The following is a 27,019-nucleotide window of genomic DNA, read 5'->3' as shown; positions in this document are numbered from 1 at the left end:
ATATGGCATGGTACAGAGAAATGGAAAACAAAAACCAGGAAAAACACACCCCTTCCTGCCTTCCCCTGCCCCAGATCTGTCGGGGGGTTACCCTCACCCCAAACTTCATCTGCCGAAGCCGGGGCTGCGCCGGGGGTGCAGGACTGACTCGGGATGACCCATCCTGCTTGTACTGGCAGTGAGCTGGAGTTTAGTGGGGCGAGCCTCATTCCTCACCACCCTCAGATCCACTAGCATCGCCCCTGAGATTTCTGGGCAGAGGCTGCCCACGTGTGCACAGCTGGGGACAGGGTATCTCAGAAGGAACTCAGACCCCGACTGCCAATCCAAGCCGTGTCCCAGCTCCCCCTGCGCCAGCTCCGGGAGGACACAGCCCTTCTCTCAGATGCTCCTGCCACAGCCTTGGAGGTGCCCCAGACATTCCCTGCAAGGACACATCTGTTTTATTACTGATGCTGCCCTGCCTTGGGAGAGAGGGTATTAGAGGAAGAAACACCGATAATCTTATCGGTCAACAGAAATGCTGATGGCTTAGTTTTCTAGCAGTAACCCTCTTCTCATCCCTCCGAGAAGAGATGCCCAAAGAAATACAGCAGCCGTTACCTGCCGGTGACTTCAATGTTGGAGACGGCATAGAAGTACTTGTACAAGTTCTCCCTCTGCACATAGGTGCCCCCCAGGGCCGGTCTCAGCAATCTCATCCGCAGGTCAGTCACGGTGAAGAAGTCCTTGAGGCCTTTGGCGCTCTCCAGCCGGGTGTACAAGTTGTCCATGTTCTTGAGGTCGGGGCCAGCGAAGATGGCAAAGCGGTCCCTCACCTCAAACCTGACGGTCTTCTCTTTTTTGGAGCCCGCCCAGCGGGAATACTCCTCCGTGCAGAGGACCCTGTTGGCACTGGTGGTGGAGAGGTCCCGGACCCTCCGTGCTGGCATGCTGAAGGCCTCCATGCAGTCATCTGCGTAATATTGGTACGGGTGCCAAGTCCTCCCGTTGTCCAGCGACTTCTCCAGCATCATGATGGTGGGTCGGCCGTACTCGAAGGTTATCACAATGTCATCCGTCAGCTCAATGCTCTTGTTCCAGGACAGCGTGATGTTGGCCAGCAGCGGCTCCGGGTACCGGCGCCATGTCACGCTCTGCCAGTACGTGGCCAGTCCTTCGTCCTCGCTGTCGAACATGAGTTTCGGTGGGTGGGCCAGGTCCGGGTTGGAGGCATCGCACTCGTCACTGCACAGGTACGGGTTCTCCTGGAACAACAACAACGGTCACGAGAGAAGGCAACGCCTGGGCATCGCGTGGGCATCATGTGGGCATCGCGGGCACGCGGCCGAGCTCACACCATTACTGGGCCCTGGTTTTAGCTGCTTGTGTCAAACGTTAACTGCTGGGCTGAACTGGACTATGCCGGGGGTTTGGCTCTGGATGATGCTGTTTCTGAGCATGAATTTAAGACAGAAATACATGGCTTTGCCTTTGCTCTAAGAACGGCTGAGCTGTTTCCTTTGAAAGGCCCTTTGGGAAAGGGCCTTTCAATTTGGCACAGGGGCAATTTTCATAGAAAGCGCTTTCCCTGAGACGGTCTCTGAGAAACTTTGCTTAAGGCTGGCTGAGTTACAAGCCTACGGAGAGCTGCGTTCACCCCTGCTCCCTTGCAAGATCTTAATGGCTGAAATCCCCCAAGCACATCCATGCCTCTGATGGCTCCTGATGCTGAATGGGCTGGGGACACACCATCTCCCCAGCGCCTCTGAGCACGGCTGGAGGAAGGAAACCCGATTTCCCCAGCTCTGAGCTGGGAGAGGACCAGGCGGTAGCAGAGAGAGCAGAGATTTGTGCGGCCGGTGTCTCTGCTGTCCCCAGGAGAGCACCCTGGCCTCAGGGACATGCAGAGCAGGTACGCTTGGGGTGCACCCTGCAGCCCGATGTGATGCCCATTGCTGGTCACTCCTCAGTTCAACCTACCCAAGCTAACCAGCGGCCGAGCTGACAGGGGATCAGGAAGGGAACGGGGCAGGCAGCTCTGTGCCCACCCGCCAACGCCCAGAAGGGACCCGGGACTCCCGCAGCCTAAACACCCTCCCCAGCCACTTGCTGCTTGTCCAGGCGCCCATAGCAAATAGAAGGGAACATGACTTAACCTCTGTCTTTGCAGAAAGCGAGTTACGTAGCTGTGCCCGGCAGTCCCGCTGCCCGCGGGGACAGGTGCTTCCCAAGCCCTGCTGCCTTCCCCAGCTGCAGGCAGGAGGTGCAATGGTCTTCGCCCACCCGCAGGGACCACGGTGGGAAGGATGGCTCATCCCACCCAGATGACAATGTTCGCTGCTACGTCACTCGTTGCCTGCAGGCCTGGGCAAGGGGAGAAAAGGTCCAGCCATCCCATTTTGCCCACAAGTGACAATGCACGGCCAAGCCTGCATGTTTTGCAGGGACACATGTGCTGAACTGCACTAGGGACATATTGTCAAGGTCATGCACCAAATGCTGAAGTTTTGGAGGCGGGCATCAGGGTTAGCTGTGCCAACGGCTTCATTGCTCATCCCTATGTGTGTTAAAGCCCTTCATTACTTGCCCTGCAGCCCCTGCCTCCAGGAGCACGTGGTCAGACCTGCTTTGGGGATGATGTGGGGCTGTGTTACAGTGGGTACCGTCCATAAAAATACTCTGCAACACACTGGAAATCTTTTTTTGCATATGAAGCATCTCTTTGCTATTGCTTTACTTCCTTCTTGGACTCAAAATCCAGAGGATCGGGGAGGGAGAGGGATTGGTAGGACAGCGGGCTCTGCTGCGGTGGGACCCTCGTCAGGGAGGCAGAGCCACCTGGCAGAGGAGGAGGTGATAAAGCAGCTGGAGCTGCTCAGAGCTGATGGCTGGAGGCAAGGAGCCGGCTGGGGTGTGAGGTCTGGCCCTCCCGAGCACAGCGGACTTGCAAGGTAAGACCGAGCCGGGTTTTGTGATTTGGTTTGTGAATGCTTTGTGCGTGGTCGGGAGCCCGTGGGAAGGTGCTGCGTGCGGGGAGCAGCGTGCTCCTGCCTGGCCCCGGGGACCTCCTGCAGCACTGGGGCTGTGCCGGGGTGCAGGTGGCTGCTGGTCCCCGGCTCGCAGGGAGCTGATGCTGGTACCTGGGGGCTCAAATGAGGCACAGGGCTGAGGTCTGTGCAGGCTGCTTGTGTCCCGGGGCAGGGAGAGCCCCGCTGCAAGCGTTGGGAAGCGCGGGAAGATGCTGCTCCTGTGTCCATGGCACTGGGGATTGATCCTGCACCACGGGCTTGCTTTGACCTGGGAAACTTTTGGAGTCTTAAGTGCTTGTAACCTGCTTTTAGGGTGCCCTGTGTATACCCTGGGCAAAGCAGAGGAGAGGATCTGGCTCCCACAAATGGATGGTCTTGGGTGCAAAGTGTGGCTGTGCTTTGAATGTGGAAAACCATGTGTAACGTGAACTGCTTTGGAAAATCTGGGCTTTGCCACCTCCAGTTGGGCAACCAAAAGTCCTGGGAACTACTTGGAGCTTCTCCACTCTGCATCTGTAAAATGGGCCCCTGGTGCCTCCCCGCAGCTCGGAGATCCGCGCTGAATGAGAGCAACTGTTTGCACAGTGAGTGGAGGCCACAGCACCGAGAAGCCTAGAAAAGCTCAGGAGGACATAAATAATTCTGTCTTCTGAGCAGCGTGTGAGTAGCACGCTGTAAATAAGGCAGAAGGCTGCTCCGCCAGCAGCGGGGATAAAACAAAATAGCGAGCAGCTGATCTGTACGTGAGCACAGGCTCCTTTGCAGCGGCCTTAGGGAGAAAAGGGGACGCCTGTAAATAAAGCATGCGTTGTCGTGTGTGTGTGCACGAGGCTGCCAGGGAAAGCAGCAGAAGTAAGTTGATAAAATGGGACAAAACTCGTACTGTTTTTAACATTGTCTTGTGCTCAGACACACACCTGCCCGACGGTAAAGCCACGAGTGCCGTGGTGGGATTTGCTCCCCCTGTTACAGCCTTAACCTGAGCGACGGGTGCCTTCTGCCATCTCCGTGTGTGCTGGGAGGAAGGGCTGCAGCCGGAGCTGCTGAGCTCCGGTGCTGTGCCCATCCCCGGAGCAGGGAGGCTACTAAATGGATGCTTTGATGGATGTTTTGAAAGCAAATGGCTATAGTTCTGTTATTTTTCACTTGCTTGCAGCTGTGCCAGCTGAGCAAGGGAAATCAATGGAGTGGTCAGGCTTGCTCAGGTGGGTCAGGTCGAGGGGTGAGGGCACCTGCCCAGGAGCTCCCCCCTCCCCTCCCAAAGAGGGGGAGATGCCCCAAGCAAGGGGAGATGCCAGCTGGGTTGCAGCAGGGCTCTGAGCCATGCTGGGGGGTCCTCTCCTGCTGCGACATGCTGTTCTGGAGCAGGGATTAAAAAAACCTAAGATATTGACATATTTAATATGCTCTCCTGACTCGTCATGTTCAGAGGAATTGTTTACCTCTGCTAATGAGACACAGCTTCCTGCTGGGGGATGTGGCTGCCTCTTAGCGCGGCTTTACAGCGGTGGCTGATGGAGAAGGAAGAAAAATCCCCATCAGCTGAAGCGCTGGGGGCGTTGGGTACGTTTGCTGCGCTGAGGCAACATATTGTGTTGCAGTATGGTCCTACTGCCAATGTGGTCATACAGATGGCTTAATAGGACGGTCCCAAAAAGACCATCCTGGAGGTCCATTTTCACCTCCTGTCTGAAGGAGGGTGCAGCAGTGCAGCGTCTCGGTGGGTTCAGGTGGGGAATTAGTTCGAGGCGGCAGCACAAAACTCCCCGATAAATGCGCCTTGCTGCTCAGACCAGCTCTGTATGAGCAGGAGTCTGTGTGCATGGAGCCGTCCTGGCAAGAGCTCTCTTGCCATGTGGCTTCCTTTCCTTGCATGCGGCAGCCATCGGTAAGATGAATCTCCACTGAGTATTTGCCACTAGAGCTGTCCCCAGCATGGCCACAGTGGCCAGCTTCACCTTCAGGGCTAGGGATGATACTCCTCTCAAGGTTTTCTTTGGAGGCTTCCTTAAGCGGTGGCCAAACTGCACAAGGGGAGGACTCTGTGACCAAACCACAATAAGAAAACATTACCCAAACCAGCAAAGGGTGGCCAGGGTGGGAGGTGGGACAGGTTTCCCAGAAGAAGTGAGGGAAGCAACTGAGTCTGACAAGCGTGATCCCCCTCCCAGTGTCCCGTCTGGAGGGCCAGGGCTGGCCAGGCATGTCCCTGGCAGGGGACCTGGCAGGTCAAGAGCAGGAAGAAGCTAAGCCAAAACTCTGCCTGTCTCCCGTATGCTCGTCCCAGAGATCAGGGAATGGAGGTGCACAATCCCTGATGGCTCCTGTACACCCCAACCTGTTAACATGCTCAGCAGGCAGCAAGCCCAAAGATGTCTTTAAGCACCTTTAAGATGTCTTTATGCTCTGGAGCGGCACACAGCTCGAGAGCTGCGTGGTTGTAACAGGGCAAACGCAAAAATAACCTCTAAGTGACAGTGCTGAAAGGCAGGGGAGAGCCTCAAAAGCCACCGAGTGAGTCACATCACTACGGCTTCCTCTGCTAAAATGAAGTGTTCCTTTTTGGTTTTAGGTTTATTGAATTGTCCTTCCTCCACGGGATGCTCAATGCATTTTCTGCTGGTGGGGTGGTTTAAAGTCAGCCGGGAGGGCAGGGGGGAGCGGAAACATATGGCCATACTTTGGCTGCTCTGTTGGTCCTGGTAAGGTCAGTTATAGCACTGTTGAAACAATTCCAGGTATTATTTTTGAATCTGGTTTCCTCCTCCAAGCCATGTGTCCTCCAAAGAATCTGTCCAAAGTCTCAAGATATTTACGTCTTCAATCTAAAAGTCAGAATGCATTAGCCAGGCAAACTTGGTCTCAGCGAGCTTAAAATAAACCAGTTCATTTTGAGTCTCACACTATTAAATCAGTCGTGAGTGTCCTCACAGCAACTAGACATTGCAGGTTTCCAGCTCTCCAGCATGCTCTTCTGGTTGCTCATTTCTTGAGGGTGCACCAAAGAGCACCGCAACTTTGCTTCGCCCCAGCTCAGCCCAAAGGGGCAAATCCCCGGGGGCAAATTGCAAGAGCCTTGTTGAGGACAAGTGGCCCTAACAAATGTCATCACAGCAAGACTGTGCCTCCACGGGGCAAGTGTCCTGGTGGGGAGCTGCGTGCCTGGAAACGTGTCCCAGTCCCGGTGATTGTCCCAGCCCTTGGGTTTTGCCTCCTCTCGGTGCCTGGGGTCGGTGCTGGGCAGAAATGCTGCAAAAGGGACTTTCTGAAGGTGACAGTGGGGACTTGCTCCTTGAGGAGGATTTCTTAAGAAACCAGATATTGCTCTGACAAGGCGTGATGACAGGAATCCAGGATGCTGCAGCGAAGCTGCTCCCCACCTTGCTGGGGAGGGAGGGAATGGGGGAAAACAGCCGCAATAAAAGGCCCCGGTTTTACAAAGCCCAGCTGGTTTCTAGGGCTCTTAATGAGCGCACAAAGTTGTTTTGCTTTTTTTTTTCTGGCAGATAATGCCATTTTTAAGCCTCACAGCATAAAATTATATATTTTTGTAGGTGAAATTACTTGATTAATCATTAAGCTGTTGAATATTTTAAACAAACTAGACATCTGTTGTGAATGGTGAAAGCTGCACAGAAATAAAACTGCAGCTTTTAGGAGATCTCCATGACAAAGGGAAGCTGGAAAGCAATTGCAACCACTAGCTGCACAAGGACGAATAATAATAATAATAATAATAATAATAATAATAATAATAATAATAATAATAATAATAAAAGGAAAAAAAGCCCCAAGATTTGAGCAAGGAAAACTATGTAGGTGATGTGAAAGTTTGTACTGCTCAGCCAAGGATGGTCATCACAGCTCTCGCAACCCGGTGTGATGTGTTTGATGGTGGCTTGGCCAGGGAACCCCCCTGGAGTCGCTTTGCTTTCAGGGGTCTCTTCTGCCCAATGATGTTGTGTTGTTTAAGCCAAGGTTTCTGCTAAAACCTAGGTCACCCTGGGATCAACTTGTTTTTAATTACAGTCTCCTAATAAGAGTAATGGCAAGGTCTCATCGACTTGGACTAGTTTCAGAAATCCAAACTTGCTATTTTTTCAGGTGAGGGGCTTTTTTATAGGAAGATTCTTATCAAAGGGGAAAAAAGTTAAATGCTTTTCTTTGGCACAAAGATCTATGCTGTTGGGTGGGTTTCTCTTAGGTCTTGTCTTCTGTAGAGGGCTTTTTTCCCCAAGAACCGGTGCTCAAACTGAACCAGAGCGCTCTCAGACCCTGGGTGTCTTCAGGCTCTCCTGCAAGTGCCAACGATGGTTGGGACTGGGGGCTGTTTGATCTCCCCCTCCATAGCCTAAAGAGCCGTGTCTGGCTCCCTCGACATGAGGAGGAGCTTCCTGCAGGCTCCGAAATGAGACATCTGCTTAACGACCAGGCTCCTGGAGCAGACAGGAGAAGGTCTGGTGCCCACCAAGGCTGGCCCTCCTGGCCCTTGCGGGGCTGCTGGCAGCAGCCGGCACCCGCCACCGCTGCGGGAGGTGGAGGGGCCATGGGTGAGGAGGGTTTGCATGGCGCTGCCCCTCTTATCTGTAGGTTTTCATCCAGCAGTTGGACTCGATGATCCTTGTGGGTCCCTTCCCACTCAGGACGTTCTATGCTTCTATGAATCCAGGGGAAAAACATCCCTGCGCAGAAGCAGTATTTTGCTGGCCTGCAAGTTGGGCGGTCGTTGGAGTGATTTCAGTGGGGCAGGCGACAGCACAGAAACCTCCTTCTCGGGAGCACCCATGGCTGAGGAAACCTTGCTCTGAACCTCCACCTCCACCCAGGAGGGGACAGTCCCCTCCTTAGTGCCCGCCCCATCTAGCCGTGAATACTTAAGGCGCTCTCTGGTGCATCCCAAGGTCCTTCTGCTTCTCGCAGGGCACCTACGACGCTGCCTTTGATTTTCTGCTGAAAGGTCAGCTGATGAGGTTCACAAAGTCCCCACATTGCCTCCCACAGCAACAAAAGCCTTAGGTTCGTATCAAATTTCCTCCAGATCCTGCAAAACAACCGCGTCGGCAAAATCCTTGTGTGCACCTGATCCTGCCTGCCCTGCTAACGTCCCCGCCATGGAGCGGTGCCACCGGCGAGCCATGTCCTGCAGCCTCCCCTTCCCTGAACAACCTGTCCGTCATGGGGAGGACTGATGGGCATGGGAGACAGGGGTCCCCAACCTGCGGAGGGGAGCAGGGGCCAGCCCGCTCTGTCCCTGCCTCTCCTGCAGGTGCTCTGGCACACATTCCCTGCTAAGTTTTGTTTTCTCCCCCTCCCTTTCCCCGTCCAGCACCAAGTTGGATCCGTTTGCTCAGGAGGCTGCAGGATAAAGCTGAAATGATCGTCTCGGCGCGTTTGCTTTCCTGCTTCTTTACGCCTAGCCAAGTTCCCCCGATTCACGCCGGGATTGAGCCATGGCGCTTTGCTTTGCCTCCATCCCCTGCTCCAGCTTCCCGGACTCTGCCAGGGCTTTGCAGGGATCCCTGTCCCCAGCCCGGCCAGGCTGTGGGTTCGCTCTGGTGCCTGTCAGCACCAGGACTCAGCCCTGGGAAATAACCCGCCGAGCGGGGAAGATGCTGTCTCCGACCCGGCCCTGGTGACAACCACCTTCATCCTCCCCACGGATACTGAGTCAAATCTATTTTCTGCAACACAAATTTTTGACAAGGGCCACACTGAGCAACGCGCCTTTTGGGCAACTTCCTTGGTTTTTCTTCCAATAACCGCCCCAGGACACGATGCTCTTTCCCAAATAGAATTGCATTTACCCGGGAGAAAACGCGGGCTCATCCTAACGTCGTTACAGGGTGGTTTTGCTCTTGCTGCTTCTGACCTGAGGGGTCAACTGCTCTATCGAGATTTATGAAAAGACAAGGTGATTTTATGATCAAAAATAACATTTGTGGGTAATTAAATCTCATGCTTCAGGGCATAAACCATAACCTGCCAGTGGCCAGGATGGGACTCCCAGAGAACTGGAAATACTCTCTGACAATTAATTTTCACTCTATTCATGGGCTGGGAGGGATCAGAGGGGTGAAACAACTGTAATTAATTTACAGCGATTATTTCCAACAGCTGGCAAGTGGCATAACTCACCAGCAGAGATGGCTGGGAGCACAGAGATAATTGAGGAGAAATACGAGGCCCCTCTCGAGCCAAACAGCCCCACACCAGCCCTTCCCTGTGAGCCCTGGTGAAGGTCTGTGCCCTCCTCGCTTGATGCTCTGGGGAATGTAGGGGGACGCCGGGAGCCATGGGGAGGCCACGCGGAGCTGCCTGGCCAGGGTCTGCTCCTCTTGCGCTAAGTACCCCGTCCCCCGGTGCCCAAGCGGCTTTCCCTGCAGCACGGCTGTGACTCGTACCCGGCAGATGTCTCAGGAATGGCTTTGCCTGCACCGTTTTGGGATGCCTGCACTGTTTTGGGATGCCTGTTGGCATGCAGGGAGGGGTCCTGGATGGGGCCATGCACTGCAGCATTGGACTGCAGGGATGCTGGGGATGCTCTGAATGCAAAATGTGCCTTTTTGAAATGAAATCTTAATAGCTCTCTTCAAGATGTGGTGTTTTCTCCTATTTTTTTTTAAATACCACTTTAGTGAAGTTATATATATATTTTAGATAATCCAGGTGCTCTCATTTCCCATGTATGGTAGAAGATGCGGTTTTCCCAGGGGCCGCCCCTGTGGCTGCTGCCTGAGAGCTGCTTGGGTGCTGGGGAATGCTCCAGCATCTCCACATCCCACAAGCAAGCATGGCCCCAAGCCACGAGCAGAGCCCCTGCGCATCGCTCCCTTCTTCGTGGTAACCCTCCAAAGAGACGTTTATAAATGGCCTGTGCGTGTAGGCAGGTTCTGGCAAGACCTCCACGGGGCGGTGAGGGATTATTTTGCAGCTTCACCTCGGCAGGGGAAGGGCAGCTCCGGCTGGGAGGCAGCGGGCTCCGGGGCAGGGGACAGGGCAGGGATGGAATGGGATGCGAAGCTCAGGGTGGGCTGCTTTGCTCGCTCGTGTGCCCTTGCCTCGCCGCCTCCCTCCCCCCAGCCATCTGCAAGGGGCTCTTATTAGGGCAGAGATAGCAAAGGGGGAGAAAACCATCCTTGCTAACAAGCTGTTTGCTGTTTATGAGCAGGTAAAGGCAGAGCTGGAATGAATTATTAATAGGGTGGAAATGGGGTCCCTCCACAGATCTGCTGCTAATTCTGGCTCAGCTGAATGTCACTCCCTCCGTCTCCCCCTGCGCCGTGGTTCGGGGGATTGAATGCTCCTCTGCTTTCTTCCCTTTCCTCCTGGACCGGAGGTTGTCCGAGCACAAGGTCACCCCTCGGCACGGGCGTTAGGACACACTTTGCCTGCGTGCGGGATTCGGGAGAGCGTGAGTCAGCAGAAAACAGCACCGCTGGCTTCGCGGTACGGCTCTTAGCGAGCACACGCCGGGACGCGCTCAGCGAGACATTTTGCTGTGCTTTTTGCCTCTTCCCTTTGGCCTGAAGCAGATATTCATTCACCGAACAGCGCGCTGCTTGTTCAAGGCTCTTGGGCTCCCCTGGGCCCGTCTCTCTGCCAGAGAGGAGATTCAACCCCTACTCACGGCTGCTCTTCCCCTTCCCCCTCCAGCCTGCTTCTGAATTCGAGAAGCATCTTGTTCGTATTTCATCCTAGCTCAGCTCTGCCCTTCTCTCCACCAGCCGTGGGGAAACATCGCAGCGCCAGACAGGGCTGTGTGGTGGCAGTGCAATGCCCTGGCTCCAGGCGGGGAAACTGAGGCAGGGAGGGATTTCAGGAGCAGGTCTGGGCTTCACTGGGAGTGTTGGGGCCTCCACCTTTCTGAAGATCGAGCTCCCCCAGGCACCTGCAGTTGGGCAAAGTAGTGGCTCCTTCACCCAGTGTTGACGTGAAGGTCAAGGTAGACCATGGAGGTCAAGGAAATCTCTGCTCTCACCCTATGCCGTCTCTGAAACTCTGTCTGTAGTCTGTTTAGTACCTCCACGAAAAGAGTCTGAACTCATCTTTGCACCGTAGATGGTACAACCTCTGCGGGAGGCTGACATCCAGGCAGGAAGCATCCTCTCCGCAAAGGGAGGATCCGGAGGGGGATACTGCCCGTCACACACAAGGACCAGCCCAAGTCACTGTCCGCCCTCGCAACACAGCCGGCGCCGCTCGTACACAGACACAAATCCCTTCACGCCCGCTCTGGCTAAGCCAGAAACGGTCAGAAAATCTGGTGACATGATGAATTTTAGCCTCCAGACTGAAATGAGCCCCGTCCGCAGGTGACCTCTCCAAGAAGGTCCCCGAGCGCGCTGTTTGCACGGTGACCTCGGGGCAGCATGTCCATTTCCAAAGCCCCAGGATGGCTGGGCAGCAGCTCGGCTTCTGCTGCCGGATCCGCTACCCAGCACCTTGTCCCAAAAGGCATGTGCAACCCATCTGTGGGCTCATCCCTTGTTAACCAAGGGTTAACACCACCCGGAAAATTCCATTCCTAAGCAGATAATCTCATCTGTGCTGGGCACACACACGCATCACCCGCAGCCTGGCCTCTCATGGAATAATTTTTGAGCAGCTCGCTCTTTGTGAACTGCTAATCCCCCGGCGAGCCGCTCTAACCCGTCCCTCCTGGCGCCCTGGCCTCACCTCCGCACCCACCTCCCTGCCGGGGCTGCACCCCTGCAACTGCTCCTTTTGCGAGTCTGCGGATTACAGCGTGACCCAGAGCCCGAGATCAGAAGCGGATGACCCAGACAACCCTCAGCCAGCAACCGTGGGCAAACGTTCAAAGACGCAGCCATTTAATCCCATTGACTGTCTTTTAGCTCGTCTCCAAACCTGGACTTTCTGTACCCAAGAGTTGCAAGCTTTGCTCTTCGCAGGGCACTTCCCTGAAGCTTGTCTACAAATTAAGCTGCTTGGACCCTGCCCCATCCCTTCTCTGCCAGATTATTAAGCCCTTGCATCTTGCTACGGAGACATATCCATGTCCGCAGCCCCTACCCGCAGGAGCGCAACAGCAGCGACCTGTGTGCTGGGCTCCGAGTGCATTATTGATTCGGGACTCAGAAAATGCTTAGGAAGTAGGAAAAGTGTCCTGCTCTCTAAAAGCTTGTGCGCCTTGTAAGCTCAATACATGCAGCCTTTGCAGAGAGGCTCGCTACGCTGCTATTAATATTTTATTCTGTAAGAGAGGCCCTGATAGTTTGAATGGGGGAGGGCAGGACACGAAGGCTGGGGGTGGGAAAGAGAAGGGAGCAGAGGTGCTGCCACCGTCCTCAAATGCGGGTGCAGATCTCCCCGAAAGCCTTCTCGGGGGGAGCGTGGCTGGGTGGTGGGTACCCCTGCGCCCACCCACACCGCTCCGATCAGGGCTCCTGTGTCTGCTGCATCAAGCACTCTGCTTTTGCTGTTGCATGCAAAGTATTTGGCTGCTTTATGCTCTATTTTAAGGGTAACGTTTCAGCAGGTGCCTGTTGGTGGCTGGGATGGTGCTGTGGTCAGCCCGAAACGTGCCCTGGCTGCTGCGGGAGGCTGGCCCCGAGGGCAGGACTGCAATCCTCTCCTTTAGAGGGCTCCCCCAAACCCCCTTAATGGCAGCACCATGCAGCTGAAGCAGGCAACTTGGCCAGGGGATGGGGGCTCGCAAACCCTTTGGCTGGGTGTAAAAACCAGTTGAATCTGTGCTAGTTCTCCCTTTGGGATATTCCCCCAAAAGGGACGGGAGGCTGCTGCGTTGGTGGCTTCTGCACAGATGTGAGCAAGTGGGAGAGGTGGGAGCCGGCTGGGATGAGACCCAACCTGGTGGCTCTGCGTAGCTGCGTCCCTGCACCCACGGAGCGCCTGGAAGAGCAGCCCCAACCAGTCCCCTCTCGCGGCTGGAGCCAGCTTGGGGACAGATGACAAATGGAGAAACCCCCCTGGAGCCAAAAGCCACAGGTTTCCCTCAGCCTGCCTGCTCACAGCATGGAGCAGATGCACGGAGGCGCCGGTGGCAAATGCTGGAGCAAGCGCAGGTCGGGGCAGTGGAGCAGGGTGGGTGCGGGGTTGGTGCCGCAATGTGCACCCTCTGCGGGGCCCGGGGACCCTGCCTGAAAGATGGGGGGACTTGAGGGGACCTCACGGGACACATCTGAGGCTGCAGGCAGGGTTAGGGCGCTGCATGGGAGGAGATGGCACATCTGCCTGGGGCGAAGGCTGGAAGTCCAAACTGCTGTTTGCTGGTGGGTCTTAGCCAGGGCTTTCCAGGCATCGGCTTCTCCCCATAGGCATTCCTGGACGGTCATCAAGCAGCGCTTCACAGTCCATAGAGGAAAAAGCCCCTTTGGTGTTTTCCAGCACAGGAACCCATGTACTGTATTGAACTGCCCAAGCAATGCCCGGGGCGTATTCAGCACTGTGGGCTGGGTGCCCGAGGAGATGGATGCCTTCGAGAGGTGGCAGCAGCAGTGGTGCTCACACCATCTCGGTGGAGAACACTCGCTAAGCAGGTCAGCAACAGCCCATGTGCATAATAACTCCGGCAAGTCAGAAATTCGGGCTCTGTTAGCCAAGCATTGCCAAGCTGCTGTTGCTCACGCTTGATGGAGCTCGCCATCTAGGACAGAGGAGGAATTCATTAACCTGGGGACCCCCCGGCCGTTGCTGCGTTGCTGTAAGCTCTGTACCCCGCCGGGCAGGGACGGTGTGCGATGCGCACAGAGCGACCGCTGGCTCCTCACCGCCCCGTCCACCTCCCCGGTGGGATGCAGGGGTCTGGCTGCTTCTGGCGAGTGGGGCTGAGCTCAGCAGAAAACAGCGAAGCCGCTGGTGCTGGGGCCCGTGGCTCTGGCGCGGATGGGGCCAGCCACTCCTAAAGGCCCCTCCGCGCCTTTAGGTTGAGCTGTTTGGGTTGTGCTGTGGGGGCTGCAGGAGAAACGAGGCTGCTGCGAAGGAAGGGGCTGTGCTGATTGACTCGTGGACAGAGGGTTTGGTGCTGCTTGGGCATGTTTCCCTTTTGGCTTCGCCAAAACAATGGCGTGACCAGGGGCAGAGCTTGGATGGCGCCCATTGAGGACATCAGGATTGCTTGCTCGTTGCCGTGCTGCCCCAGAGCGTAACCGTGGGGGGAGAGGTGCCCATCCAGTGCCGTACGTGATTTTGCAACCCCACTTCTGCAGTTTGCTGCCTGTCGCTGCTGCAGGGGACCCAGGCGTTGGTGCATGCAGCGCTGCAGCCAAGCGCTCGGCCCTGCAGCTGCTGCGGGAGCAGAAAGCAAAGCGGTTTGGGTCGTTCTGCAGAGGTGCTTTCCAGACGGATCACTGAACTGGTCCGACCGGCCGTGGCTCCGCAGCTTGTAGTGCTGCCACAGGGGGACCAGCGGGGACGTGGCTGTCACCGGTGTGGGACAACGGGCAGGGTCGTGGGGCTGGGACAGCCTAAACCCCATGCTTCAAAATCCCGATGGTAAAAGATTGTGTTCGGGGTCTGAAACTGTAATCGGGCTCAACTAAGGTTAAAACTGGACTTTCACTTAGGGAAAGCAGAACGTGGTAGGAGAGCACCCCTTCCCACTCAGGCAGTCTTGTCTGCAGGGAGAATTCCTTTTAAAGTTTAATGGGAGATCAGATCTATGCTACAGAATACAATAAAGATTTAAAAAAAAATAAATAGGAGGGACTTCCCTGAATCCTTTCAGCTTCAAAAGTTGCTTGTGGAGAACTGTGATACCTGGAGCTGGCGTATGAGTGAGTGCAAGAGCTGCTGTAAGAGCTGCTCTCCCGGCTCTGGCCACGCTCCCCAGCAAGTCTTCGGAGTCAGTTCTCTCCAGCTTTTCCCATCTGGATGCTCTTCCCTTTGAAGAGCAAAGCTTTTCTTAAAAGCAGTTTATTCTTCTCCATCTCTTTCAAGGTGGGGGTAAACTTTCCGCTCACTGTACCAATTACATCTACTTGACAGCCTGATTTTTATCACTGTGTCTTTTCCATCAGCAAGTGGAAATGATCCTTGTTAGGGGAGCAGCATCCCACTTTACAACAAGATGAATCCCGAACTGGGCATTTAAGGAAACTGCTACAGACTGTGAGGGGAAATCCCGTTTGCTCAGCACTCTCTAATTTAAAGCTGAATTGTATTCTTTCATTTTCTGTTAAGCCTCTGCTTTTGTAACACTGAGATCCTGCCGCACTCCGGAGTAGCCTCTGTGGTAGCAGAGGAGTAGTGTGTAATTTGCTGAGCAGCTAATAACATGCAAGCCAAGGGTCTGGCCCCAAGGGCAAGGAGTCGTTGATCTTGACTTCAAATAAGTGTTCTGTGCAGCAGCCCTGATGCTGAGACGTGATTATGGGTGGGCACAAAACAGAAAGGCCCCAGCCCTTTCTCCCACGCTCGAAAGCAATGTCACGACGGGTGCGGGGGGTGGATCAGGGAAACCTCCATCCAGATGGAAATGGCAGCAGTTGCCTTTTCCAGGCTCTCCTCAAAGGAAAGGGGAATGTTTTCTAGGTGTTAATTTAATGTTTGGGGGGGGGGGGGGGGGTCATGGGGAAGGGGGGCTGTTCCAATACTACAGATGTGAGAAGAAAGATGCGGCTTTCTGTCCCCACAACCCTGTCTGAGCTGTCACGGGCAATTTGACAGCGGAGAGTGGATTTTCTGTGCTGCTGAATTTTGGCATAAGGGCAAAGTAATTGTCCCTAATGCCATACAGGTCCCGTAAGGAAGGGCAAAGGGGAGCTCTGTCTCCCAGCCCTCTGCTAAGGCCAAGGATGGGTTTGCAACCAGCAGTGGGTAGCGCTGATTTAGTCAAGGAGGAGGGAGAACATCCACTTTTCTTGGAAAGGATTTTTCATTTCACTTGTACAGGGGCTCTGCTCAGCCCAAAGGCTGCCCTGGGGCCCCAGGGCGGTCGCAAGGCTGAGGACCCCTCGCGCTTTGCCCCCCCGGTTCTCCTACCTGAAACAAGGCGCAGGGGCAGCCCGGGCACCTCCCTGCGACGGGTGGGCTGGCGAAGGGCTGCGGGTTTTGTCTCTGCTCGGGGTACTAGAAGGGATGAATCCATCCTTTAATCACCAGATCATGCTGCGTCTTTAAAAATGCTTTTGGAAGAGCACCTCTGAAGTGACTCCATTTTCCTTCTTACTTTAAAAACTTTGACTTGTGTTAATCATCCCCAAACCCACAATCCTTTGTTTGCACCTAAACAGGGGTATGAAGATATGGTTGGGTGGAGTTGTACAAGATAGGCTAAGAATGTAGGAAAAAGGGTTTCTGTGCCCAAAAGTTTGTTTGTTTTTTCCAATTTTAGCACCCGGTCTACTGAGAGAAATAGTTCTTTAGTACAAGCCTTATCACCACATGTCATTCAGAAAAGTTTAGCTAAGAATGAAACTAAACATCAAATTTGGCTGAATGCGTAATGAATAAATAAAGCCTTTTCCTTTCATGTACCCGTGCCAAAATCAACAAGCTCTATTAGCTGATGAAACAATGCTGATGCCAAATAAAAATACCCCTGACCCATCAATACGGGCTGAGAGCTCGGCCCTGCATCAAAGAGCATTGTCTGAACAAGAAATACTGTCTCGACACCTCGGGGGGGCGGGGGGGGAAGGGCTCCCAGCCCGGCAGCGCGCTGGGCTCCCTGCGCTGCCGGCCGGGCGCGGGGAGCTCTCACCGGGGCGTCAAGGAGCAGCGAAACCATTACGTGATGGCCGTGGGCTTGCAGGCAGGCTGCCCCAGCCACCTCTCCTCTATGCCCCACCTTGCTTTTGCTAGAATGATTTGGAAACCCCTTGAGCTGCAAACCTGTTTGGAGCAGGGACCACAGCTTTGGTGTTTGCTTGCTCCCCGCTGCCCACCCTCTGTGTAAATTGCCCACAAAACCTGCATATTTTTTTATCATGCGTGCAAAACGCCAGCGCTTGAAAGTGAAATTCTCAAAGGTCCCTGCTTGGTATCAAAGAAGTGGTTCAGCATCTCAGAATATCTCAATACCTGGGAGCACCCTGCCCGCGGTGCCATCCTCCTCCTCCCCGGGAGGGTGGGCTGGCGAAGTAACGCCGCATCTCCCCTCTGCCCCAGGCAGCCCCTGCAGCTTTGCCGTTCCCCAGCCCTGCCTCTCCTGCAAACCCCTCTCATTTGAAATCTGCATTTAGCTCCTCTGTGCCATGCCCTGGATGTGATCTTGGAAGTTTCACCCTTCCTTTGGCATCCTTGGTTAAAAGATCTGTTCCCTATGAGTCTTCAGTCACACTTTTAGACTCATTCAGGCTTTTATTTACTTATCCATCTGTCCTCCTGCTCCCACCGCTCCCCCTGCCCTACCCAAAGGGAAGGTACAATTCATTTTTCAGGTGACCCTGCCAGAAAGGCAGTGACATGAAGAGGAGAAGGTTCAGGAACTGTGGAAAAAGCAAACCCCCCGACTTTAATAAGCAGCAAAACGCTTCCCAACCAGAAGGGAGCAGCCAGATGTGACTAGAATTGCTGTAAAACAGAAAAGACAATCCTCCAAATAATTCTTGCAATCCCCCAGACACCTTTTGCAGAACTCTCTGTGAGTGCTGCTCGAAGTTGTTAAAACCGAAAACCGTAGCGTGCGATCCTGCGGGCTGTGCGATGCCCCCTCGGCACCGGTAGAGCGCCGTAGGAAACCCTCCCTGCCTTACAGGGCCCTGACTTTCACCAGGACTCTCCTCCTCTGCCTGCCCGCAGCGATGCCCCGCACGGCGATATCGTCCGGCTCCCTCTTGTCTGTCTGCCTTAAGCAAGGAGGGATGTTTGTGTGTCTTTAATTTTGATTTGAGTTGTCTGAGCAGTGCAGGCGTCCTGCCGGGCTGTGCTTAATTCTGAGTAACGTTAGTTTAACTGCACGGACAGTACCCTGCTGTTTTGAAAGACACCTAAGAAAGCAATATAGTCACTGTAAGAACTTCTCTGCTGGAAAGCCAGGCTCCTATGAGAACCCACCTGTTACATAAAAATAATTAAAACCTGAAGAGAAAGGATAACAGGACACCAAAAGGCATCCGAGCAGGCAAGGAGCTGCACAGGGTTCACGTGAGCCGCTAACCCTCCCCTCTCGCAGCAAGGGCCGGGGCTCGGAGGTTGTAATGATCGGTGGGCAGCGACATTGATTTTTGTCCAGTGCTTCCTTTGCGCAGGGGTAGCAAAGCTCCGCCAGCATCCCCTGCGGGCTCCGCTCGCCTCTCTCTGCCCGTCAATAGGCGTCAAGTCACCACCCAGGACCGGCGATGGAAAGGCCATTTCTTGCTGATTCCACTTTCTACTGACCATAAGGGGAGGCTCAGCAGTACATGGACATGTGTTGTCCTCTGGGACAGAGGCTGTGAAAATTTACCTCGACGGCCTCCCAGCACACACCACCCAAGTCCTTAGGCTGGGCTAGAGCCTGGACCCCTCCTGCAGCCACCTCCCGCTCTGCACCGAGCGCTGCGGGGGCTCCTGGCTCACCTCAGCAGGGCTGCTCTTCATCTGCTTCGTTTTTTAAAGCTCTCTAATCCTCTGGAGAGGACAGCAGCGGTGCGAGATGGGGGAGAAAGGGCCATGAATACAGTGGGACTTCATAAACCTATCCAAAAAATCTAAAAAATAACTTGCAATACATTAGTCCTGTTCTTAGCTTGATTCTGCATCAGGGAATTGCTCGGGGATGTTGTGGTGAATGCTGGTTTCTGTGCTGGGAGATGAATGCTGGGCCAGGCGCGCACCCCGGGGTGAGGCAGGGACAGGAAGGTAAATCCATGTTTTGCATTTGTGTAACTCCCATTCACGGCTGTACACTGTGTTTGCAAGTGTTCCAGCACATGGCAGGCGTACGCTACGAGGAAATAGTGTTGGTGCCCAGAATAGAAAGATTTTAGCTCAGTATTGACTGAATCAAGAGATGTAGAGAGCTGATTGCAGTTTGTGTCTTTTGCTTCCTTGGAGGTCAGTGGAACTGAAGTCTTGGAGCATCCTTAGCCAGAAAGTGTTTGCAAATAGCTGCAGTGAACGTAGCAGAAAGCAATCTGGTGTTCACCTTTTAATCCTTCGCAGCCAGTCAGATAAATGGAAATACAGACTGACCCATCAATAGTTAACTGTTTTATTTGCAGCCTTTGACTTAATCTTTCTTTTCAAATGATCTTTTAAAAGGAAAAGCTGCTACTTATTGGGAATTAGTGAAAATATCTTCCCTGGTACTAATGAGACCCCTTAGGCTGGGGAGAACTGGGTAAATAAATAGTGGTGGCATGTTCTCATGGTCATAAATGTTTGGCATCTCCTGGTACCAAAGCAGCATTTTTCTGTTGGATTTTTGAGAGATGCCCTGAGCTGGTTGGGGCCAGGGTATTTTCTACGTGTACATGCATTTCCTAGGTGGGGAACTGAGGTACGGGGTATCTGAGTCTGGGTAATGCTGGCAATAGAAACTGGGACTCCTGTCCCCTCTTCCACTGATTTAGAGGGAGGAGAACTCCCCTTCTCATGGCAGGTAATATGCTAGTATACTCCTTGTCCAGTGCTTACCCCAGTAGAAACCCTGTCAGCACGGACTGGCTCGGTCACCGTGCCTTACGCGTGTGCTCAGACCACTCCTGGAGGACATTTGGGAGGGGATGTTACAGCCATGCTGTTTTGCTCTTTGCTTTGACCCCCGAACTCTTTTTAACAACGTAAAGCCTTGTGAATTATAAATCAAATGTTCCTGCTGAGCTTTGTGGTGCACGGAATGAAATGCGATGATTAATATTTAAGAGAAAATAAGTTAAAGATTTTAACTACAAGGGCAAGTGTCTGCCCAGAGAGTCTTTTCATGCGGAGGCTAGAAAAGAGGGAGAGCTGCGTTTTCACGGACGCCAGTGAAACTCGTGGCTGTCAGACCGACTGCCTGAGCTGAGCTGCCGGTGTGCGGGGCCACGCTGGCCTCCCCCGCCCTGCCCCTCGCTCTCACGCGGAGACGATGCGCCCACCTCTCCTAAAACCCCGGTGCCGGCGCAGCCGTTTGGGATGGGACTGGTGAACACAGCCCACGCGCTTTGGCAAGCAGAGGGATGTGCTCAGAGCAGCTCAGGTCGTGTGCTTGTTGGGGGCAGAGCTTTTCCAAAACCCAGACTTTACCACCCCAGACCAGGACTTGCTAAGCTCCCCCTGGCTCCTCCTCGCCATCCCTGCTCTAGGGCCAACCTCTCGTCGGCACAGCACCAGGATGGGCAGGACACCTTCTCCCCATTTTACAGACCAGGAGACTGAGAGCTCAAGGCAGCAGCCACTGTTGCCACCCTGAACCAAAATGTCCTTATAACGGCATCTCGGCAGGGTACTGCCTCTGGCCACCTGCAAGCAGAGTCTGTTATAACACATCAAATAAGGAGGGAAACACTTACATGGGTGCAGAACCTCTCTGGCGGGTCCCCACAAGTGATTCCTGCCGGATCCACCCGTACCGTCACATAATCCTTCATCCGCATGGCCTTGGGTTGACAAGCATAAAACTCCCATGACGGGCCATCGTCCGTGGTCACCCAGGACTTACAAATGTCATACTGTCCCATGGCCAAGGGGAGACAGTGCAAGAGGAGAGCAACCAGGTAGAGCATGGCAGCTGCGGCCAAGCGCGGGATCCCTGGGCGAGGGCAGTGCCGAGAGTCCCGAGGAAGGCAGCTACTGGGCTAGGGGTTGCTCTCGGGATCAGCATGGAAACTCCTCATCTAAAAATGATCCAGTCTAAGGAGATCCAGATGATAACAGGAACGATCCCACTCCGCACGCTGTATGGGGACGTGGAAAATTTCTCTTGGCGCAGAAGCCAACTTTGCAAATCACTTGGTTGGAAAAGTTTTGGCCGGAGCTGCTGATCAGTGGTCAAAAGTCTTCCTTAACCTCATTTTTTTTCCCCCTTTTATTGTATGAAAGGGCTTCCAAATCAGCATGAAAATATTTAGAGGTGACTCCAGTCAATCAATAGAAAGATCAAGTTCTGAGTTGCTGATGAAATTTGATAGGAGTAAATTGGAGAGGCTGTGAGATGGTGCTGGATCAGGTTTTCCTCAACCTTCTTGTCTGCTGCAAATGCGTCGCTGTGGAAAGTGCCTTAAACCGTGGTCTGCCTTAAATAATTATTGGGGCTTTTCAACATTAATACATAAAATAAGTATAGCATCTGGCCATCAGTATGACTCTGACAAGAGAGATTCTTTGGAGCTAAAATGCCTTTCTCCCAAAGGATGGTTGTGTCAACACAAACACGTTGGGTGGCAAGGTCCCAGTAGGACGCTGGGCGGGCAGGAGCGGCACTGGCCTTGCTGCTTCTCCCTCTGCGTCTTGCAGCGGTGGCGAGGCACTCGCAGGTGAGGATTTCTGTCTGACTCTGCCTTTTGGCAACTGAGCATCAAGTTCCCCAAGCCTTCAGCTGCGAGCCATGCTGCTACCTGAGGTCTCCTCTCTCTCTCATGGTCAGGGCAAAGGGAGAGTTCATCAGCAGCCTGTACCTGCAGCAAATTGAAAGATAAGTTAGCTGGGAGCAAGGGGGGGCAGCTGGAGCAACAAGACTGGTAGGAACAGGGGTGCCCCAGGAGAGACAGCCCTCAGCTGGGCTTCCCGAGCCACGAGCCAGGTTTCTGTAAAGGGAGATATACAACTTTAATAAAAAGAAATCCATAGTAAGATGCTTATGGCTCTTCTGCTGTTTGGGAGATGGGAAGGAGCGCTGCCCCATTTAGGGTATCTGGTTTGTAACAGCAGCTGGACAACAAGAGCTCTAATGGGTCTTCAAATAATATCAAGCAGCAGCTATAGGTCATTAGAAGATGGAGAATATGCAGACACAGAGCAGGGACAGACAGACAAATTGATAGTCTTAAAAAGATAAGCAAATAAATAAGACAGCTGGGGAGACAGATACATTGTCCAGCATCCCCACATATGATTTATCTGAACAATAACATTTAATAAAAAACAATTTAAAGTCCTAATAACATCTAAGGTTCACCTAATACAAAGAGCAGTGACCTTCCCCAGTATTCATTTCAGGTTAGAGCAACATTTCTGCAATTTTGTCATCTTTCCAGTAGAGCTATAAAAACCTTAAGTAATTACAAAATGACAACTAAAAAAAAAAAAAAAAAAAAGTCGAACCCTCTCAGTATTAGACCCAGGAGGGAGATCTCATAAGAGAAGGTGGGAGGCACGTATCCAGAACAGAAATTTAGCTCTGGATAATTCCCTTTCTATTTGAGTCCCCAACTTTTCTTCCACAATTTAGGGATGTCTGCTTCAAACAGCACGTTCAGGATTTGCTTTTTCATAACGCTCAGTTACTAAAGCTCAGAAACTCCAGGTTAACAGATGCATTGATCCGTGTTCGGGGGCTTCACAGCGCTGTGCTACCATCTCCCTTTCCCCCCTTTTTGGTTGAAAGATTGCTGATGGAGATGAATGAGTTCAGAAAAGAGAAGCTCTCTCATGCTTCATCGCCAGGTCTCAAAGAAGAGCCTATTATAGCTGCGTTAGACCTGAATAAACTCCCCAAGAAAGAATAGACTGGCTGCTATTTTTACATTATGAGTAAATGTAGTAAAAATAATAAACCGGTGTGACACAGTGTTTATAAGTCCCGCTGACATCAGAGCTGTCTTTTCAGTTATAACAAGTCAGTTCCTAATTATTACATCAAAGTGGTCACGGCCAAGTGCCTAATAACAGCGGAGAGCGCGGGACTCCACTATTGTATAGAAAACAAGCAGGGTAGTTTTAATGAGGACTCCAGCGCTGCTAAGTTTATGGATCTATTTTCATAGCCTTAACAATTATATTTTGCACTTGAATGGCTGCTGGGGAAAAACCCGGGCAGGAAGGATCTATAATATCTATTAGTTTCTTGTTATGCTGGCTAAATATCATAGATTCCCAGGGAAATAAAAAATTTGCCGGAGAAATGTATTTACTGGCAGGCAGGCAGGCGTGCTGGTTGCCTGCGAAGTCTGCGGTGCAACACTTAGCCGGCAGAGTCCCTTTGCAGAACGAGTTGCACGAGGTTGCTCTGAAATAAGGCAGCATACTGCGAACGGGGGAGAGGGACTCTCTGAATTAAAGGTTTTGCCCTGCTTGATTTGGTTTGATCCTTCGAAAATATATCTTCACCTGATATTATTAAGAAGCTGCAGTTCATGGGAACAAATAGCATCAATGCTCTTTGTTTTCTTTGAAGAGTACTCAGCCACCACTGGGGACTGATAGCCAGAGTATTAAAAACACAAAATTAGATTGTATCTTGACTTAGCTGGTTCCTTTTTTTATTATTATTCTTATTGGATTAACACCCTATTGAAATAAAGAGACAACACCGAGCAACAACGGAGCGGCTCTGGAATTAAGAGCAGAAAGTAAACTCAGGGAAGGAGTTTTCCATTTTCTTTCCGAAGTGTTGCCTGCAACACAACCCCGGCCCCTCTCCCCCTCCGGCCAAGCGTGACTTTTTCGCTTCGTGCCCCCGCCGCCCGGCCCTTCCCCGCCGCCCTCGGGGCCAAGCCGGGAGGCAGCGGCTCTGCCGGCGGCGTGGCAGGAGGCTGAGCCCTCCGGGAGCGCTGCAAAGCTCCAAGGAGCCCCGGGCTCCCGACAGAAAAACCTGTAAATCTCACTTACGTTCAGCCGCTCTCCTTCGTGCATTGGCGGTGCCAGGCGAGCCCGTGCCGTTCCCCCCCCTACCCCCGGTTTTTGGAGGACTTTGGGGGGCGGCGAGGCTGGGCTCTGAGCGGGAGGAGTCCGGCTGCGGCGCACCCCGCCTCCCCAGCCCCTCGTTCCCAAACTCCGAAGAGGAAAAAAATAAAACCCGTCCCGTTGGGGGGAGCCGCTGCTGCCCCGGGGGTGGGGGGGACACACGGACGCCGGGAGAGCCCCGGAGCAACTTCGGCGGCCCGGGCAGGGGGGGACCCGCGGGTGTGGGGAGACGGGGGCAGATGCCGGCCCCGCGCGCTGCCCGCCCCCCCCCCCCCCGCCCTCTCCCCGGTGCTCGGCGCTGCAGGTCCTTACCGGGAGGGAGCTCTGCGGCGCGGGGCTCCCGGCGGAGCAGCGAACTTCGGGGCCCGGGGCCCCCCCCCCCCCCCCCCTCAGCCCGGCGGGCGGCCGCCGGCCCCCAAGGACAGATGGCCGGGGAAGCTTTGTGCAATCCCCGGCTCCCCTCGCAAGTTAATGCCGAGGCTGAAATCCCTTTTGCTCTCACTTTCAATCACAATCGGAGCTTTTATCTCCGTGCCTGATCCCGGCTGCGTAACTTCCTCTGTGCAGCTTTAGCACACACCATCCCACCGGCGAGCAATGTGCTTCTTAAAGGTGCAGGGAGGAAATGCGAGCGGGGAGGGAGGGGGAAGGGAGGGAGGAGGGAGGAGAGCCACCCGAGGAAGAGGAGGCTGCGAGCTGGGAGCCTTCAGCCCCGGCGGCTCCCGGGTACCGCGGTCCCGGTGGGGCGATGCAGCATCCGCGCCGGCCCGGCTGCCGGGCAGAGCCCGCTGCCGCCGCTTAGATAACGGCAGGCCCGGCGAGCCGCTCCTTGGTGGGGGTTTTTCTTTTTTTTTTTTTCCCTTTAAGAGCTTAAAAAAAAATAAAAAAATCATGAGATCATGTTTGCTCGGGGGGGGGGGGGGGGGGAAATCTGTAGTCACGAGGGTTTCCCCGCACGTGTAAGTTCTCGGTTGGTGTGCCCTGAATATTTTGGGGAGGCTTCTGCTGGCGAAGCTGCTGTAAACGAGGCTGCGTGCGTGTGTTGGGGGAAGAGGGGGTGGTTGGAATTAATAGGATAAACAAAGCAGCAACTCGGAGATGGGGAAATCAGATGGCTGGGAAACGCTTTGGTAATGGTGGGAATGTGCTTTGGGATTTAACCAAACCTGGTTTCCTTTGGCAAGGCAGGGGATTAACACACAGGGGTGTCAGGTGCGATAACGCCTTCCAGCATGAGGATGCAGAAGCTATAGGCGTCGCTTAGGTCAACTCTCCTGTGTCCACACGGAGGGGCAGAGGCGGCTCCAGCTATCGACAGGGTGGATAAAACCGTGGCAGGTAAAGGTCCAGCTTTGCCCTGCACCAGGCAGATGATGGAGACTGGATCATTCCTAAGCAGCGACAGGTTTTTGACATGCACACGGATAAATGACAGTCCGTTTACAGGGAGGAAAACCAAGGAATCCCCACTGCCCCCTGCGTACACGACCACCAAAAAATGACTGTTCCTTTCTAACCGAGAATTCAATAATTTCTAAGCCAGAAAGTGCATTGTCCAACTTGCATGTGGTTTGCAGTCTCATCGACTCAGTATTTTGTTATATGATTTCCTTTGGCCCATTGCTCTGAGGTCTTTTTGTGGCTTCTCCCATCTAAGAGTCCCTGGAAAACGTGCGATCCATCCTGTGACCGGGCAGAGGTGATTTAGAGCTCTTCTGGGAAATGTTTCCCATATACCGGAGCGTAAGTGAGATTTATGAAATGCCGGTGTGTATCTTGACCGTGGCCCAGCCTAAATGCTGCGCTGATGCACAGGGTGGTCTTTACCTGCAAGGCTGTCTTTGATTATGGCTCAAACTCCGCTCCTCTGGTCAGGGCACAGACCGACACTTTCCATACGGTAATTTTCTCTGTAAACACGCATTTTACGGCAGCAGTATTACTTAAGCGAGAAGCACTGGCTGGGAATTCAGGGCTGGCTAATATTCCTGGATTTCACTTTGTGCCTTTAGGTCTTCTCTGTAGTAATGACTCCCCTGGAAATTCCCCGTGTCTCACTTATTACTCCTTTATTAGTTATTATGGTACGGTAACAGGATGAAAAGGAGTTGGTATTTCATTTTCATTCCCTCTAATAGCCACGGCAGAGACCAAGTGGTGTGCTGATTATTGACATCAGAGTTAAGTGATATGCACGCATCATTAGGTTTCAATTGGAAAGAATAACAGCACAGTATGAGTTGTCACACTTCTAAACTACATGGCATTTAAAGAAAAACCAAAGTCGTTTTTCTCAGCCCTGCAAGCTCAAAAGATCAGAAGCTAGCAATAATACGCGTATAGACACAGGTAAAAGGTGCTAGCTCCAGGCAAATCACCAGAATTAACTAATCAGCGTAATACCCCGGAGAGGCGGGCGGCAGCTGCCTGGCTTGTCCAAGGTTGTGCAGCGGTTCAGGAGATCCAGGAGCAAGCTCGGAGGGTGGGAAATCGCACTGCTCCCGCTCCTGGGGCAAACGGACAGGTCTGGCTCCAAGGGTCCTTATGCTGGGAAGCAGAGAGCTCGTCGTGGCACTCAGAGACACCGGAGCCCAAAGGAAGCGACCGCAAAGCAGCCGGCAGCGCTGCTGTCACAGGCAGGAGGGAATGGGGAAGAGTTGCAGCAAATGTTTAATTTTAGACCATTTGCATTCTTTTGCCCAAGCACATTTTGCAAATATTTAATGCTGGGTATTGTTTCCTTCTGGGTGAAATTTCTGCGAGGAGCAAAATGGATGTGCTTTTCCTTGAGGGGACAGCTCTGCCCGCTCCCTCGCGCTGAGCTCTACCTTCTCACGCAAGGAGAGCGCGGTTGAAAATCAATGGGTCTGCACTGAGATTTAATTACTACAGCGTAGGCAGGGGTGGAGAATAAGGCCCTTAATATTTAATACAGCCTCTGCTCCCAAAGGGAGCCCCGGGGCTCAAGGGCCAAATGTAAACCCATTACAAGCAGGTGTAATTCTATTGACATATGTGGGCTCGCACCTGCTTATACTATGGCTATATTTGGCTCCCGAAATCTAAATGGCAAACGGTGCTTTTGACATGCGCGGGAGAAGAGGGAAGTGTTTTCCCGACTTGGGATGGTAGAGGATATACTGCAACAACAGAAGGTAAACGTGACACCTCGCAGTCCCCGTTCTCGGTGGTGATGTGCTTGCTAACACTTGAGCTGAGTTGAGTCCGTGGAGAGAGATCCGAGATTACTGCCAGAATAATAACCAGGCTTATAAAGG

General features: G+C 53.4%; 1 protein-coding gene across 3 annotated transcripts in view; it reads right to left on the bottom strand.

Moving 5' to 3' along the window:
* NTNG2 (netrin G2) overlaps window positions 1-24,289 on the bottom strand; it is a 52,719-nt gene extending 28,430 nt beyond the window's left edge. For 2 of the 3 annotated variants that reach the window (XM_087752620.1, XM_087752617.1), the window contains exons 1-3: window positions 24,054-24,289; window positions 20,411-21,514; window positions 604-1,247 (exon numbers count right to left, since the gene is read on the bottom strand). In XM_087752620.1, coding sequence (XP_087608746.1) covers window positions 604-1,247; window positions 20,411-20,623 — 857 coding nt within the window. In that variant the 5' untranslated portion in view covers window positions 20,624-21,514; window positions 24,054-24,289. Of the gene's footprint in view, window positions 1-603; window positions 1,248-20,410; window positions 21,515-23,666; window positions 23,800-24,053 lie in introns of those variants that run through there. The other variant, XM_087752618.1, reaches the window with a different exon arrangement.
* Between the last annotated feature and the right edge of the window lie 2,730 nt (window positions 24,290-27,019).

Source organism: Nipponia nippon, unplaced genomic scaffold (assembly GCF_047370975.1).
Source record: "Nipponia nippon isolate SJK-2023a ecotype South Korea unplaced genomic scaffold, ASM4737097v1 scaffold_16, whole genome shotgun sequence".
Lineage (NCBI taxonomy): Eukaryota > Metazoa > Chordata > Aves > Pelecaniformes > Threskiornithidae > Nipponia > Nipponia nippon.
The sequence above is the reverse complement of the archived record's forward strand: the minus strand, read 5'-3'. Positions and strand labels throughout refer to the sequence as shown.